Source organism: Curcuma longa, chromosome 9 (genome assembly GCF_044706935.1).
Source record: "Curcuma longa cultivar G26 ecotype Majalengka, Jawa Barat chromosome 9, ITB_CL_G26_1.1, whole genome shotgun sequence".
In the NCBI taxonomy this organism is placed as follows: domain Eukaryota; kingdom Viridiplantae; phylum Streptophyta; class Magnoliopsida; order Zingiberales; family Zingiberaceae; genus Curcuma; species Curcuma longa.
The window spans coordinates 11008178-11023427 of record NC_133869.1 but is presented as its reverse complement, the minus strand read 5'-3'; the positions used below and the strand labels follow the sequence as shown (position 1 = coordinate 11023427).

At 41.5% G+C, this 15250-nt stretch overlaps 3 protein-coding genes across 3 annotated transcripts; all 3 read right to left on the bottom strand.

Moving 5' to 3' along the window:
- Positions 1-1300: 1300 nt before the first annotated feature.
- On the bottom strand, positions 1301-2050 carry LOC141835201 (large ribosomal subunit protein bL31c). The gene is made up of 2 exons (XM_074722632.1): positions 1896-2050; positions 1301-1808 (listed from the first exon to the last, which is right to left on the bottom strand). The coding sequence occupies exons 1-2, from the start codon at positions 1977-1979 to the stop codon at positions 1485-1487; spliced, it is 408 nt and encodes a 135-aa protein (XP_074578733.1). The 5' UTR covers positions 1980-2050; the 3' UTR covers positions 1301-1484.
- Positions 2051-3121: 1071 nt separating this feature from the next.
- On the bottom strand, positions 3122-11794 carry LOC141834972 (uncharacterized). The gene is made up of 8 exons (XM_074722377.1): positions 11593-11794; positions 10307-10498; positions 10041-10163; positions 8435-8472; positions 8188-8350; positions 4190-7015; positions 4018-4103; positions 3122-3463 (listed from the first exon to the last, which is right to left on the bottom strand). Exons 1-8 carry the CDS (start codon positions 11671-11673, stop codon positions 3250-3252), a joined length of 3723 nt encoding a protein of 1240 aa, XP_074578478.1. The 5' UTR covers positions 11674-11794; the 3' UTR covers positions 3122-3249.
- Positions 11795-12125: 331 nt separating this feature from the next.
- On the bottom strand, positions 12126-14145 carry LOC141835283 (subtilisin-like protease 4). Its single transcript, XM_074722721.1, has one exon. The coding sequence runs from the start codon at positions 14131-14133 to the stop codon at positions 12175-12177; it is 1959 nt and encodes a 652-aa protein (XP_074578822.1). The 5' UTR covers positions 14134-14145; the 3' UTR covers positions 12126-12174.
- Positions 14146-15250: the final 1105 nt, after the last annotated feature.

The window sequence follows — 15250 nt, the reverse complement described above, 5'->3', positions numbered from 1 at the left end:
ATATTAAATTCTAGAGAAATGTTGAGCTAATGGTAACCAATCTTATTTTATGATTTTACTGTTGTACCAAGCTCCCCTCTTAGAAATAATCATTCATTGCAAATCCATTTCATGGTAACATTACTATTCCGCCTCGATGTTGTGGGCGATCAAGCCACTAGTTAACAAATCTCCAACTCACACACTGCTACTCCTGCCGATGAAGGAATTTGAGAAGAAACTGAATGAACAGATTAGTAGGATGCCTAGGATTCCCGACAGGTCACTCCGACGTTCAAATCAACATTGGTAGAAGAAGAAGTATGTGAAGTTGCTAAATTTATGAAGGAGAGAGTTTTCATACCTGTGGAAGGGGTTTATATACTTACAAAGAATATCCATGTTAGTCTAGGAGTAAACCTCTATCGAGGCCGAGGAGATCAGTTTTGACGATTGTTGACAGGGGACCTGACAAAAGACATTTGGGGGACCAAGTCTACCAACTTTGTAACTACCTTGTGGCTCAACAGTACTGATTATTCTTATATTTTAACTATATATGCAGACACAAGGGGATCCAGGAAACCAGACTTGACAATCTCGTAATCGCCCTAACCCTTTAGCAGGACTCACACGCTTGGAGGATTTTGATAATTTCTGTGGTAGGCGAAGGCGGTAGCCGAGATGAGGCGTGGAGACCGAGCGGGCCGAGGGGTCGTTGAATCGAGAGATTCGTAGAGGATGAGTAGTGGAGGAGCAGAGTCATCCGAGAGCCGGATTGCCAAGTTGTGGAATGGTTGAGTGACCGAGAGGACCGAGATGGTCCAAGTCGGGATAGCCGAGCGGTCGAACTGATTCATGTTGAGATGGCCAAGTGACCGAGAGACCGAGATGCTCCAAGTCGGAATGGCCGAGAGATCGAGATAGTCAAGATCGAAATGACTGAAAGAGAGTGTATGATTGAGGCGGCTGAGCTCAAGATGACTGAAACCAAGAGAAATGGCTGAGAGACCGAGATGGTTCAAGTTGAAATAGGTAAAAGACCCATCTCAAGTCGGGACGACTAAGAGACCAAGATTGGTTAGTTTGGGACGACCCAGAGGTCGAGATTACTAAGATGAGATGGAAGCACTAGTCCAAAATTGACTATTGACTTTCTGATTTGATACGGCTCATATCTTGACCGTCCCTACCACATAAAACTAATCTGGATCCGCCACGTCAATTACTATTCCAACCAATCTCTAATCACTTCAAGTTCAACTGATCATTCGATTCAAAACCATCAAATTTGTTCGGTTGAAGAGAAAATCGAAGCTCATAATAGCAAGCTACAATTTGTTTTAATAGAAGCGAAATCTTTTCCACCATTTTTTGGCAAACAAGCAGAGAGGAGATCTATCAATAGTTACGATGATAATCGATCAAGAACAAGGTCAAAAGCAAGTGAAAGGCGGCAGCTTTGTTGGTCGGAGGCCACGAATTGGGGGAAAGCGAACGATGGGTCACTTCTTGCCCTTGCCCTTGCCGCCGGCCTTCTTCCTCTGGGGCAGCACGATCTCTCCGTGCTTGAGGACGGGGATCTCCATGAGGGACGACAGCTGGCCGTACTTCTTGCGGAACTTCTCCACCTGGTCGTCCTCCACCGCCAGGGCGGAGCGGTTGCCGAGGTAGAACGGGTGGTTGCCGGACCAGACGTCGACCGAGTACTCCCGCTGCGTCCCGCCCGTCGTCATCACCAGCACCCCGTTGCAGTACACCTTCGCGTCCTCGTAGAACTCCGGGTGCACCCCGCCCTTCTTCCGGCAACTCCACCGCCCACCGCCCGCCTGCGCGATTAGCCCCCCACCGAACCGCAAATCAAATCGCGGGGACGTCGACGAGAGAGAAGAGGAGGAAGAGGATTGTATTGATACCTGGGAGGGGAGGAGGAGCTTCGGGGCCGGCGTCTTCGGGGAGGAGAGCGACGGGAGGAAACGGGTGCTCAGGGACACGGCCATGTGGAGCTACTCCGATCTACTGCGGCGCCGACGGCGGTGGATTTGGCCTTGGAGCTGGAGGAGGAGGAACTTTATCCCCTCATTTTGTGTCTCTTATTATCTCGTCCGGATGGTGGGTTGGAATGGGCTGGGCTGGGCCCACTAGATGGCTTGTTAGGTGGTATTTTTTGGGTCAAAAAAATTGTGGAGAACACTTAACGAGCAAATACAAAGGGATGGATAATCATATAGATAAAAAATCACTGTAAAAAGAAAAAATCAAATTACTTTGCCTATAGTGTTGGGATACAATCAAGTCGACATCTCGATGAAACCAAGCAATACCTTTCTCCGTCGTAATCAACAATAGTTTTTCGATTTACCTCTTCACAGATGGTCATCGAGACCGACCATGTAAGACCACTGGAACGGACCGACTACCTTTTTACAAAAATGAGATACAATCAAATCTCACATTAGAAATACATGACATTAAAAATACATGAAAAATAATATGAGACCTTTTAAGTAGAGCCTAAAAATAAAATCATGAAGATGTAAGTCAAAAGTGGACAATATCATACCATTTTAGAGAATATATATGAATTCCATCAAATTTAACAGTGGTATCAGAACAAATCTGTCATGTGAGGACCCTCACAAAGGAATGATTAGAAGCTCCTAGTAAGGGATTTGTTAGGATCAAATTGTTGAGATACAATCAAAGTTTTACATTAAAAATACATGAAAAAGATCTTGAAATTATAAGATGAAGATATTTATATTACTATGAAACATTTTGAGTAAAACTCAAAAATAAAATCGTAAAAATATATGCCCAAAATGGACAAATATCATACCGAATACACTCTTGGTCACTAAAGTCATAGTCAATCGCGAGGTTGTGGTCACGATCAACGGCTCACAAACAAGCTATGAGCTTGCGAAAGACGAAGTTGAGATTTTACGATGTCATTGTATCAAAATTAAAGATTCTATGGATAGATTGTAAATCTTCTAGAGTAAAATGAGTATACATTTGTTAACTATGATGAACACTTTGCAATGGAGAAACAAGGAGACAAGACTTGCATTGTACAAATTATGGCAATTCAAGTATAATTTTTTTTTTTTTTTTGCAGTAAACAGAAAGACTATTTATTTTTCTCCCAGATACTACTCGCATTCTTGTGATAGTTTGACGAAGAAATGATCGAATTTTCCTGCCAATGAATGATAGCAAAAATATATATATATAAACTACAAGGAAAAGAATTTGAACCAGCCAGTTTCATGAGAACCACCTCTTCTCCCTCTTCACAGATTTAAGCTGCATTACTAGCTCTTCGCGCTGAGCTTCCACTTGAGCGTATTGGAGGCTAACGTGAAGGTACCGCTCTCTCATCTCCCTCAGCTCCGTCTCTAAAGATGATATTCTTTCGGAGTCGGCATTTACATTTTTGTCAGGAACGTCGGGTTGGCCAGCTTGCTTCTCTGCGACAGCCCTGTAAACGGTGAACCTAAAATTAGGAATAATCTCAATTGAAGAAGTCAAATTGTAGCTTGCCATCAAATGACTGTGGTTCCAATGGAGAATGCACAATAAGGCGAGCCGTGAAGGGCTCCGTTCATTGGGGAATAGAGTCATTCATGGATAGAACACAGACTTGAACTTGGTCCCCATTATTTTCCTCCCTAGATCCAATACCTTACTTACCCGAGGATACGAGGGAACTGAAATCCAAAAAGGGTCTTGCCCGAGCATCAGAGGGGCCATACTTCAGTCCCTCTATCTCGATGGCAAGCTGGATAAGGTGTCTGGACTGATAATAGTGTGCACTTCTGTGTTTTATTTACTCATGTAGATGATAGGAGGGAAGAGGTTAGAATGAAAGAAACTCTATAGCACATGGACAGATTTTTTTTTTTTTTTTTTGGTTGGTAAAATTTGTTTCTTTCATCCATTTAGGTAAACAAGTTGTAGGAGATAAATTGAAACGGAGACTTCAAAAAGAAACTTATCAGAGATGAGGAAATCCTTCTGAAGTTCAAATATTACCTTTTAAGTTGTATTTGGTCCATTCTATTTGCCTCCGCATCCTGAGTTTCAGCTTCAGTTGAAATCTCGGGACCATGATTAACTTCCTGGTAAATCAAAATGACTTTATAATGTCTCTCGTTAAAATTGCAAATGTAGGATGGAAGAAGAAAAATGGTTAACAACTGCTCACTTTCTCCTGCTGGAGGGATGTTCTTGGCAGCATGAGTTCCTTCTCCACTGTCTGCATTTTATTCATCAGCTCATGATTCTCCTGCTCAAGACTTTCAATCTTTCTTTCGTATTCACTATTTGTCTGTTTCAACAGATTAAGTTCGTTCTTCAACTCTGCCTCCTGAGTGCATGATGCTTCTTTTAGCGACAAATCATTTTCTAATAGCAAAATTTTTTCTTCCAAGACCATCCTGTTGTGCCTATCCTCTTCACTGTTAGATGTAGCCTTTAGCATATTAGCCACTCTCTCAGTCAAGGACTCTTTCTCTCCCTTCAGTTCTTCATATTCTTCAGATAATGACTTCAACAGACCTACCAACTTCTGCTTTTCAGAGTTGGCATCATCAAAAGAGTTTTTAAGGCCCAATATTGAATTCTGAAGATGAATTAATTTTTTCACTTGAACAGTTGATGTGGGAATCACTTCAACTGCTTGAGAAGCTTTAATATTCAATTCTCTTTCATTCTCCATATTTATATATTTCTCTTCACTGTACTTAACACTGTCAATTGCCTGATGAATGTGCCCTATATCAGCCATTAGCATTTCCTCATTCTGTTTGGAAGCATTAAGTAAATCTAGTAATCCTGCTATCTTATTCTCAGAATCTTGATGGAGATTCTGCAAGTCAGCCTCATAAAGCTTTATTTTTGAATTGGCTTCTTGAAGATTCCATTCAAGTTTAGCTTTATCAGAACGGAGGACAGACACTTCATGCACTGCGTCTGATGCCATTTTTTCTAAGTAGCCAAAATTTGAGGACTTTTGCATGGTAAGGTTAGCTATCTCTTTCTCAAGATTTTCTATTTCAATTGCTTTCTCTAATTCAATCTTATTTAACAAAATGTGTGCTTTCGCTATTCTTTCTCCATGCTCCTTGTGTTCTTCCAAAATTTGGTCGAGTTGGGACAGCAGTGATTTCTCCTTTGATTCAGTGCCTGTTTGAATCGAAGCAAGCTTCAGTTCTAATAGTTCAACTTGCTTACAGAAATCATTTCTCTTTTCATCCAATTCAACCTCGAGAAGTGTAACCTGTCGATGCAACTCTAGCTCCTGCCTCTTTAACTTTTCAGTTAGCTTGTGCAGAGAACTGCACTCTTCAGTAAGACTTTCAATGGTAGCCTGCAGTTTTGAGTTTGATCGACTTAAAAGATCAGATCCCTCTAACACTTCTGATAGGCGGTTCTCTGTCTCTTGTAGTTTCTGTTTTAGTTCTGCTTTCTTCATCTCCATTTCCGCTGTTTGATGTTTAACTTCATTCTTCAAATCAGCAGCAAGTGAGCTTGTATCTTCTAGTTCCAATCGGATAGATTCTTTCTCATTCGTTAGGTATCTTAGCTGGGCTTCTAAACCAGAGACAATTTCTGATAGCTCAACATTTTCTTGTTCTATCCGAGTTATGTACAACTCTAACTCATTTTTGTTTCTTTCGAGCTCTGCCAACCTTCTTTCAAGAGTTTTATCAGCAGAAGAATGCAATTCCATGCTACCTGTAAGCACTTCCAAATCATGCTCCACATCTTGCAAGTGTTTTATAGAATCTATACATTCTTTACGCACAGAAGCCAACTCTTCTTCCATTTGGGATTTCTCCTTTTGAATAGTGGAAATAAGATCTTCTAATACCCAGTTAGACTGTTGGAGTCTATCCATCTCTTGTTCCCTTAGCAACAATTGAGACTGAAGTTCATCTACATTAATACCGTTGGGTTTGGTTTTCTTTTCCATATTTTGAGGCTCCTTTGAAGTATCCTTGCTTAATTCCTTCAACTTAAAAATAAGATCTAGGTTTTCATCAGTAAGCTCAGTGCAATCCCTTTCTAGATCATTTATTTTAGCTTTAAGGACCTCAATTTCTCGTATTTCATCAGAATAGATTCCATTGTGCCCCTGATTCTTCATGATGTTGGATAACCTTTCCTCCAGCATAAGAATTTGATCTTCTTTCTGTGCTAGTTTTCTCTCCCATTCAACCTGATTATCTGGAGAATTTGTATTCTTGGGTTGTTCATCTTCATCTATTTGGTTTTTTCGTGACAGGTCAGCTATCTCCAACCTCTGTTTCTCTACAATCTCTTCTAATTCCTGAAGGATGGAAAGAAGCTCAATGTTTGATTCTTGTGTTTTCCTCAACTGTTGAGTTAAATCAGAATTGGCATCTTTCTGAAATTTCAGCTCATCCTCCAGCTCCTTCTGTACATAATGCATACCTTCACCCTTCACAACTCCAACATCTGAATCTTTCAACGTCAACTTCTGTAGTGCAGCTTTCAGTTGTTCAACTTCTAACCTCAAAGAATCACATTCACTATATGCAGCTGAAAGATCCCTATCCAGGTTTGTTTGATGCTTAGATTTCTCAGATATTTCCTTCTTTAAATTCTCAAGATCAAGCTTCAATTGCCTAGAATGTCTCTCCCACATCTTAACTTCATCATGGAGTTCCTCTATTTCTTCTTCAGCAGCTTCAACAAGATCTTTTGAAGCATCAGATTGCTTCAGTGATGGTGCTGTAAATCTATCATTCGACGTCCGTGAGGTCATACTATTGTGTACTGAGGAACCTGAGGACCTAGAGTTGAATGACGATGGGTTTGATCCTATAAGTTCTCGCATAGGACTTGCACCATTAGTTGCATTAATGTGGGAACCTGTTGAACCTTGCATTCCGGCACATTTCCCCCCATTCCCATTTAAGCTGTTTTTAGGGGAAGAATCTGTCCTGCCAAAGCTATCCCCTGAATCAGTACTACAATGCGACCCTGATGCTGAGAAGTAGGTATCCTATAAAATACATTGATTATGCAAAAAAAAAAAAAAACAACCAAAGAGAGAAAAAAATTCATTAACCAAAGTGAAAGTAGTAGGATAATATAACAGTAGCCTCAGTTGAAATCCATCGAGGGTCAGTCAAGATCCCATTTTTGCAGGGTGAAGAAAGGTGCTCACAAGAAGATACAGATGATATGGCAGGGAGTGAGAAACCATCACATAGGGAACAATGTACATAGAACTCAAGTGAAGAAAACTGATACACATGTAAGGAGACCAAAGTTCTAGTGTTGAAGAGCCAACTGTAAAATGTTATCTGATATGTTTCTTTTCCTTTATATATATATATATATATATAATTAGTCCATTTGCAAGACCACAGACACAGCTGAGGAAGTTGTTGGCTCTTGAAACTGAATACAGCAGTTATTCTAGCTGAATAAAATAACATATAGATGGCGGTACCACAAGAAATGAGGACCATTTTTAAACCAAGAAGTTAACCTAATTTCCTGCTATCAAGATTGGTGAGTTTCCTGAGAGAAATGATCTCACATCTAACCTCATTCATAGGGCAGCAATGGGCACTGAACAGGTCACCTTCCAGTCATATCAATGCTATTTCACTAGAAGGATGAAATTGAAAGACACTATGAGCTGTGTTGAAAATACCGTCCTCCACATATGTATTTTTTGTCAAAAAGCATGATTACTCTTGCAAGTTCTGCACTAAATGCAGTCACCAAAGAAAGATAAGTTCATAGTCCTGACTGTGATGAATTATTCGAGGAATTGGGTTAAGCCAAACTCTTTAACAAGTTTTTGGACAAGTCTACTCTAGATCTAAACTCAATTTCTAGTAAGAAACCAAATATATACAATCTGGTCAAAGTTTTTTCTTATGATGGAAGTCGAACAAATTAAATGAACATTATTTTCATAAATTGAGCCAACTATTGAAGATTTGGAGGGACAAAAGGATGGTAGAAGTTCCGTTCTTTATAATGTAGATATATCAAAGAATTCATATGAATAATAAATAATAGTAACTAGCACCTACAGACAAAGATGCATCAATCTCCTAGTATTGTCCAATGTTGCCAAATAAAAAAAAGTAAATGGAAACTTGTAGCAGAAAGCTAATGTTTGTAAGACAATAGTAACTATGTGCACGAGAAGCATACCATATCTGCAGGTTCCTCTGGATAAGTATTGCTCAATTGATTACTTGGATCCCTAACACTACTATTGAATCTATGGTCAGATCCATGTGACTTGCCATCCAAATCATCAGTATTACTTCGATGTTTGGGATATAAATCCATTTCTTTCCAAGATTGCCTGACTCTGAAGAAAATAAACAGTTAGCAATATCTATAGGAACAAAATACTTAACATAATCTGGATTTGCAAGCCAAAGAGCCATTGAACCTTAATTTTGATTTTGGGGAAGAATAATGAATCTTAACCTGCAGAAATATAGGAAAAAAGAACAGTATTGTCATTGTCAATAATTCACAGACAAACAAACATTGTGGCTTCAGACATCACAGCTGGGTACATGTTGTGTGGTTTGAAGAAGGGAAGAAAGGAAAATAAGTGGTCAATAAAAAAATCAGAAACACAAAGTGGGTGCAACCGTTTGAGCATACAAATGACATCTATTAGTTCCAGACAACTAAAATACTGCTATAAATATATATAGCACTCCTTTTTCTGAAAAATAACAAGAGTGCTATAAACAACTAAAATAGTGCAATAAATATATATAGCACTCCTTTTCTGAAAAATAACAACAGTGCTATAAACAAACACATGAACAAGTTTCTTGTCGTTTGAGTGAAAAATAAGACTAATGTTATAGTTAGTTGGAAGGTCAAAATATCAAATAATAGGCATTAATCAATTTTTCTCATAGTATGAGTTTATGGAGTGGACCTGAAAGCTCTTGGAGTTTTTAAGTGCTCATGCATCATAAAGATATAATATCTCATTGCACACATTTACTCTAAAAGGTGCATCACATGCACTTTATAGCATCCTTCTTGAGATCAGCTAAACTCTCACTTTAGAAGAAACAGACAGGCAACAAAATAAAATTAGTAGACCACCAAGCTTAAGATCCATAGGTGACTTAAAACGACACATACTAGTGCATGTGTAAATAGAATTATTACAAGCATTATGTCATTTAGAAAAAGGAGTCTCAATACTTCTTGATTCTTCATGTTTATTTAGTTCAGTTTGTTTTAAGGTTCATTCATTGCACGAGCTAAGATTAGTAGCAATTGCAAGATTGGGTTGTGTTCAGTGATATTTGAATGTTCCCCAAAGGTATAAGGTGGTTGCTGATTAGGAATTGTCTTTGGCATAATTTGAAAGTTCTTGGAAAGGTAAGTAAATGAAACGAGGGGTACAAGTATTATCTCTAGGTTATCGGACTAGCATCACTTATGGATCTTTCATTCTTGTATTAATCTTATGATCAATATTTTTGTCCATTTATATTGTTTTACAATAACTAAATTGTATATTTTTTCCATTTTATTATTTTATTTGCTACTTTTTAGAATGCATTTGATTTTAGGTGCAATGCTTTAAGAATGTACATTGTTTTGGATGATTTCTGAAATAGCATGAAGTAGCTCTTAAGAATATAAAATAATAGTGAGGAGTTGAACTTTAAAGAAAGATCAGTTCCTGTAACAATATTATTTACACAGAACTTTGACAAGTGAACTACTCAGTTAATGCTTAAACCAACAAATATTGGAGATCAACATACATCCAGTTCTTAAGTTTTGCCTTGGATCTGACAGTTGAGTAGCCAAAAATCAGTCAACCACCCTCAGCATAGTATGATATCAGCACATTTGTCAATTCATTCAAAAGTGTTGTTATGTTTCCATGATACAAAACAGTAAATTTTCAATAAAGTTTAGGATCTATGAATGTTCTTGCATTCTCAAGGGAAACAAAAATTCTGCAGTGTTTGTAACATAATAAGATCATATAATTTAGGCTTAGTAGCTTTTACCTGTAAAGTAGTGCCAGCATCACACTTCTTTAAGGGAAGGAAGAGAAGACCAGAATCTTCTTTGCCCATATAGTCTGCTAGTCTTAAGATAACCTCGCCAAGAATAGCAGGTCGAGAAGAAGCCTGCACAAGAAGTTAATCTATCTGAGTTTTTAAACTTGACCACTTAAGGCAGAGTGCAGAATTCAATAGAGATCTTAAAATCATTTGCACATATTGACAAAACAAACTGTGTAGAGAAACACTATAAAAGTAGCAAGTCAGACCAGGGAAACAACGATCTTAAATTGGCATTTTTCAAGATCTTGGGATGCATCTTCTTGAGAAACCCATAGAGTCTCTGCATCAGTCCACTGACAATTCCCACTTCTTACGGTAGCTTTGCCAGTTTTAGCAAGAACTTTCCCAGACTCCATTGAAACTATGGAGAACACGAGTCGGTCCCATCCTCTAGGTACCTGTATGATTAAAATGCAACAATATAAATGATTTTCACAAATCTAAAATGGTATTGATAATAAATGAACATATATACAGATTTTTCTTCCAATTAGTAAGCATCTTAATGGAAATTCCCACAGCTTATATAATGAAGGATAGATTAAAAAAAAAGAGTATAGATGAGGAAGACTTGCATATTAGAACTAACATCTTTGTGCAATTACTTAATTATTCCAGTTCAAAATATTGCTGGTTTCATGATATAGATGCTCAAGTTTCTTAAACTTTAAGACAAAAAGTATACCTTCACACAGAATGATGGCAATATCATTGTTTTCTCAGTAACCTGATTTTTTGTTTGCATAATTAAGAATATAATTGAGTTTAGCTAATTAGGTTTTAAAAAGTACTATATGGACACAATGAAAGAGAAAAACGAATGGTCAAGAAGAAAATCAAAAGAGTTCAAATGTTAAAACTAGCAGAAATCAACTTCAATTGCCTACTAATAAATCCGCTTATCCACTAGCCTTTTTGAATAAAAGGACACGGGCAACTCAAAGTTTGAACATTGAAGTACTCAATACTAACTACTGCTAGTCTATTCATATAACAGGAAACAGTAATTACACAAGATGATCCTTCAACTATTGTCCAAGACTCATCTAGGTTCCTAGACTTTTGTTTCAATTGAATCCCTACACTTACGATGATCTACCGTACACTAGTCCATCCCTCTAGTACACTTAACATAGGAAACCGGTACACTTAATTATCTCGTTAGCATGAAAAAACCCACATAACTAACGAAGTGACTATTGACTAGGATGATTATACTGACATGGGTATTTGGAGAACAGACCTACACTCGCTGTACGTGCATATGCATTACTTTCATGATCAAACCAATTTGAACTGTGGATGAGAGTTCAAGGACGTTTTTGTAAGAAAATTTAAAGAAACAAGATCTGAGCTAACTTTCAAGAGCAAGGCAGCGCCTTCCCAATTTGATTACTTTAGTCGAATCAGTTGTGTTTATTTACGGGTTTCTCTAGTAGCATTAAGCAAAGATGGTGCCGATCAAGAACCGAGAGGTGGACAGGAAGAGGACCTTGATAGCCTGCAGGCTGGAGAACTTGAACTGGGCCTTCTCCTCGAGTCGGTCGGACCTGTGGCGATGCAGCTTGAACATCTCCCTCCGCCTTCTCTTTACGTATTCCACCTCAAGATCGCACCCAACAATGCCCTCCGACCGATCAAGGAAGAGATCTAGATCGGGGAAGGAAGCAGGGGCAGATCGCGCTAGCCCGCTCGCGTCGCGTGGTGGAGGATCTGGCCGGCGAGAACCTCTTCTACCTCCATAACCGAACATTCGCTGCCATAACTCGATTGAATTAACTAATTGCGGAAGTCTCGAAGCTAATGACTCCTGCTGCTCCGCGGATCCGCTCCAAGAACGCTTCTATTTGGCTTCGTGTCTTGCTACGGATCAACGCTGAGAGATAAACGTCCAGCGGAACAACGGTGGGACCGGCGGTTGGCTGGCCGCGTTGGCAGCTTCTAATTGGAATTTTAAATTAAATTAATTTTTGAATTTTCTTTAATGATTGACACAATTGGAAATGGAAATTCTTTATTGGTCAACAAAATATAAATTTTCTAAAAAAGGAAACACACATAGATAATCGATGGATCACTGCAGGAAGATGGAGATTGGGCTCCTCACCACACGCCTCGCCGGAGAAACCCACCTGAGTTGCCCCTCGATCACCGGCGGCGTCCGTGCGCCCTGGCGGCCGCGTCGCCGGAAGCTGATCTTGAAGCTCTTCTTCTCATTCAACCGCTCGAACGTCAAGCTTCTCGGCGCCACATGCGCCGATACGAGATTGGGCACCTCCACCTTCGCGTAGTACGTCGCCGGGGACTCGCCGACGTTGGTCACCGTCCTCGTGAAACTCACAGTCCTTTTCTGGTTCGCTGGCAATCGGACGGTGATGGAGGGATAGTTCAGGTCTCCTTCTCGGATGCTTTTGATCGACGAGCAGTTGATTTTTCGGTTGACGATGGCTTGAATGTCGGAGTCGGCGTAGCCGAGGCCGCAGAGGTAGGGATAGTAGTCCTCCGGCGAGGTGTCGTAGACGAGCCCCGGGTCGAGGACCTTCAGCGGTTTGACGTGGCCGGCGCCGAGGGCGAAGAGATCGGCCGGGCGGTTGGTCTCGTCGGAGATGGGTTTGTTGGTGTTGTCCTTCACGTAGGCGGTGGTCATTATGGCGGATTTGATGGCGGCGGGCGACCAATCGGGGTGGGCTTTCTTGATCAGGGCGGCGACGCCGGAGAGGTGCGGGCAGGACATGGAGGTGCCAGAGATGACGTTGAATTTTTCCGTGTTCCAGGCGGCGAGGACGTTGACTCCGGGGCCGGTGATGTCGGGCTTGAGGATTCCCGGCGTGATTTGGCTGGGCCCGCGCGAGGAGAAGGCGGTGATCGCCGGCGAGCGGGGCACGTGCGTGACGGCGCCGTCGAACACGATGGCGGCCGTCGGGCGGGCAGTGGAGTTGATGTAGGCCTTGATCTTAAGTCCGTCGGCGTACGGAATGTGAGACGCCGGGACGGCGTGGAGGCTGGCGTAAGTGCTGTAGCCGCTTTCCAGATCGTTGGCCAGCACCATGCCGGCGCCGCCCGCTTGCTTGACGACTTGCCCCCTTGGGATGGTGGGGCTACCGCCGCGGTCGCAGAACACGATCTTCCCCTTCACGTCGACGCGGTCCAGGGAACCGTCGAGGCAAAAGCTGGCGTTGCCGCCGAGAAACACGAGAGGGTGCTTCTTCTTCGGCGAGAAGCTCCGCGGCTGGTACAAGCTCTGGCCGCGGAACTGGCGGCCGTCGCCGAGCTTGACGGTGGCCGAAAACGAGCGGTCCATGGTGCTCGCCGCCACCGTGAGCAACCAGGGCGCGTCGTTGGATACGGTGGAAGGGGATGGTCCTGAGTTGCCAGCAGCGCAGCTGACGAAGATTCCTCTGCTCATGGCGTGGAACCCTCCGATGGAGATCGGTTCCTCGTAGAAGGGAGTAGGGTCGCCGCCGAGAGAGAGGGAGAGCACGTCGACGCCGTCCTCCACCGCGGCGTCCATGCCGGCGAGTATGTCGTACGCCTGACACCCGTCATCCGTGCACACCTTGTACATGGCGACGTGAGCGCGCGGCGCCACCCCGGCGGCGAGGCCCCTGGCGAGCCCGTACGCGTGGGCTCGCTTCACGAACGCGCCGCCGGCGGTGCTCGCTGTGTGAGTGCCGTGGCCGTCGTTATCGATCGGCGAGTCCGTCGACCGGCGCCGGGACCGGTCGTAATTGACGAAGGACCGAGCGCCGATGAGCTTGTTGTTGCAGAACTGCTTCGTCAACGACGCGTTGCCGAAGTCGCACCGGCCCTTCCACTTGGCAGGCGGCGGCGGAATGCCGCGGTCATCAAACGATGGATGGCCGGGGGTGACGCCGGTGTCTAGGAGGCCGATGATGACGCCTTTGCCCATGTCGGTGATATTCCACACGCTGTGGGTGCGGTGGCGCAGCCCCAGGAACCGCGGCGTGTGGGTGATCAACGGACGGTAAACAGAGCTCCGAATGGCGCGCACGAACCAATCCACCTTCGACATGGCCGCCACCTCCCGCTCCGTCAACATCGCCGAGAAGCCAGTCATAACATTCCGGTAGGAGTGTATGACCCTCGACGCCGCATCATCTTCTTCGATCTCCAAAGTCCCGGCGACGCTCTTCAAAAGGGAAGAGTAGTGGCCGGAATCATGCTCGGAAACCAGCGGTGGGGCATCAACGTAAACGATGTAGGCTTTGAGCTCTTCGTCGGAGGCGGCGGCGCCGCCGCCGGCGAGGAGAAATGATACACAGAGGAAGAAGAAAAGAATCGTCATTAATGCAGCTATTCGATATTCTTTACAAAAGAATTTATACAAGAGATGATTTAATAATTATGGAATTTTTATGGAATTTGGCAACAAAAAAAGCTTTAATTTGCAATAATGATTTGCCAATTCAATACATTTGAATTAATTTTGGAATATGGAAGGGCAAAAATTTACATTTATAATTGTATAAACTAAAAAGGTTTTTTATAAAAAAAATCTTATATTTATAATTGCTAATTAACTATTTTTAGGTAGTTTACTTATTTTTGATAATATAAGCTTATATTAGTACTAAATAATTGTGTAATGATACCATTTGCATTCATGGAAAAGTGGGGAAAGGCCAAAAAAGAAAGATTTGCATCTTAAATATATATCAAGCAATTTTGCACTTTATATTTATAGCTTAGAAAGGAAAAGGAAATAAAAGAAATTGTTTTTAATTAAAAAAATATAAGTATAAATAATTATATACTAGAATAATAGTAATCTACCTATTTAACATTTTTATCTTTAAAAAAATCTCACATTTAATACACTGTATTTCAAAGAAAAAACATACATATAATGAAATGTGCAAAAACATAAATCGAAATTTAAATTTATGAAGACAAAATAATACCTTAGTGGTAACCTTCATAAGGGAATGAATTCAGTTATCTTGTCATCTTTTTTCTAAATGAAGTAGTTTGTTTGATCTACAAGAGTAACTATTCCTTAATCATTCATTCTTTAATGCATTCATTTTGTTGTTTTGCAGGATAAGCTACTTAGACAGTATGATGAACATAATTACCTTAAGACTGATCAAGCAAACTGACCGAATCAATCGGGCAACGATAGACCGATA

Bases quoted from the DNA above. Each gene is read 5' to 3' on its own strand.
- LOC141835283 (XM_074722721.1), bottom strand. From the start codon at position 14,133: ATGTCGAAGGTGGATTGGTTCGTGCGCGCCATTCGGAGCTCTGTTTAC.
- LOC141835201 (XM_074722632.1), bottom strand. From the start codon at position 1,979: ATGGCCGTGTCCCTGAGCACCCGTTTCCTCCCGTCGCTCTCCTCCCCG. The intron at 1,809-1,895 runs GTATCAATACAA...CTAATCGCGCAG, and splicing joins AGCTCCTCCTCCCCTCCCAG to GCGGGCGGTGGGCGGTGGAG.
- LOC141834972 (XM_074722377.1), bottom strand. From the start codon at position 11,673: ATGTTCAAGCTGCATCGCCACAGGTCCGACCGACTCGAGGAGAAGGCC. The intron at 4,104-4,189 runs GTGAGCAGTTGT...TTGATTTACCAG, and splicing joins CATCCCTCCAGCAGGAGAAA to GAAGTTAATCATGGTCCCGA. The intron at 3,464-4,017 runs GTAATATTTGAA...CACCGTTTACAG, and splicing joins GACCAAATACAACTTAAAAG to GGCTGTCGCAGAGAAGCAAG.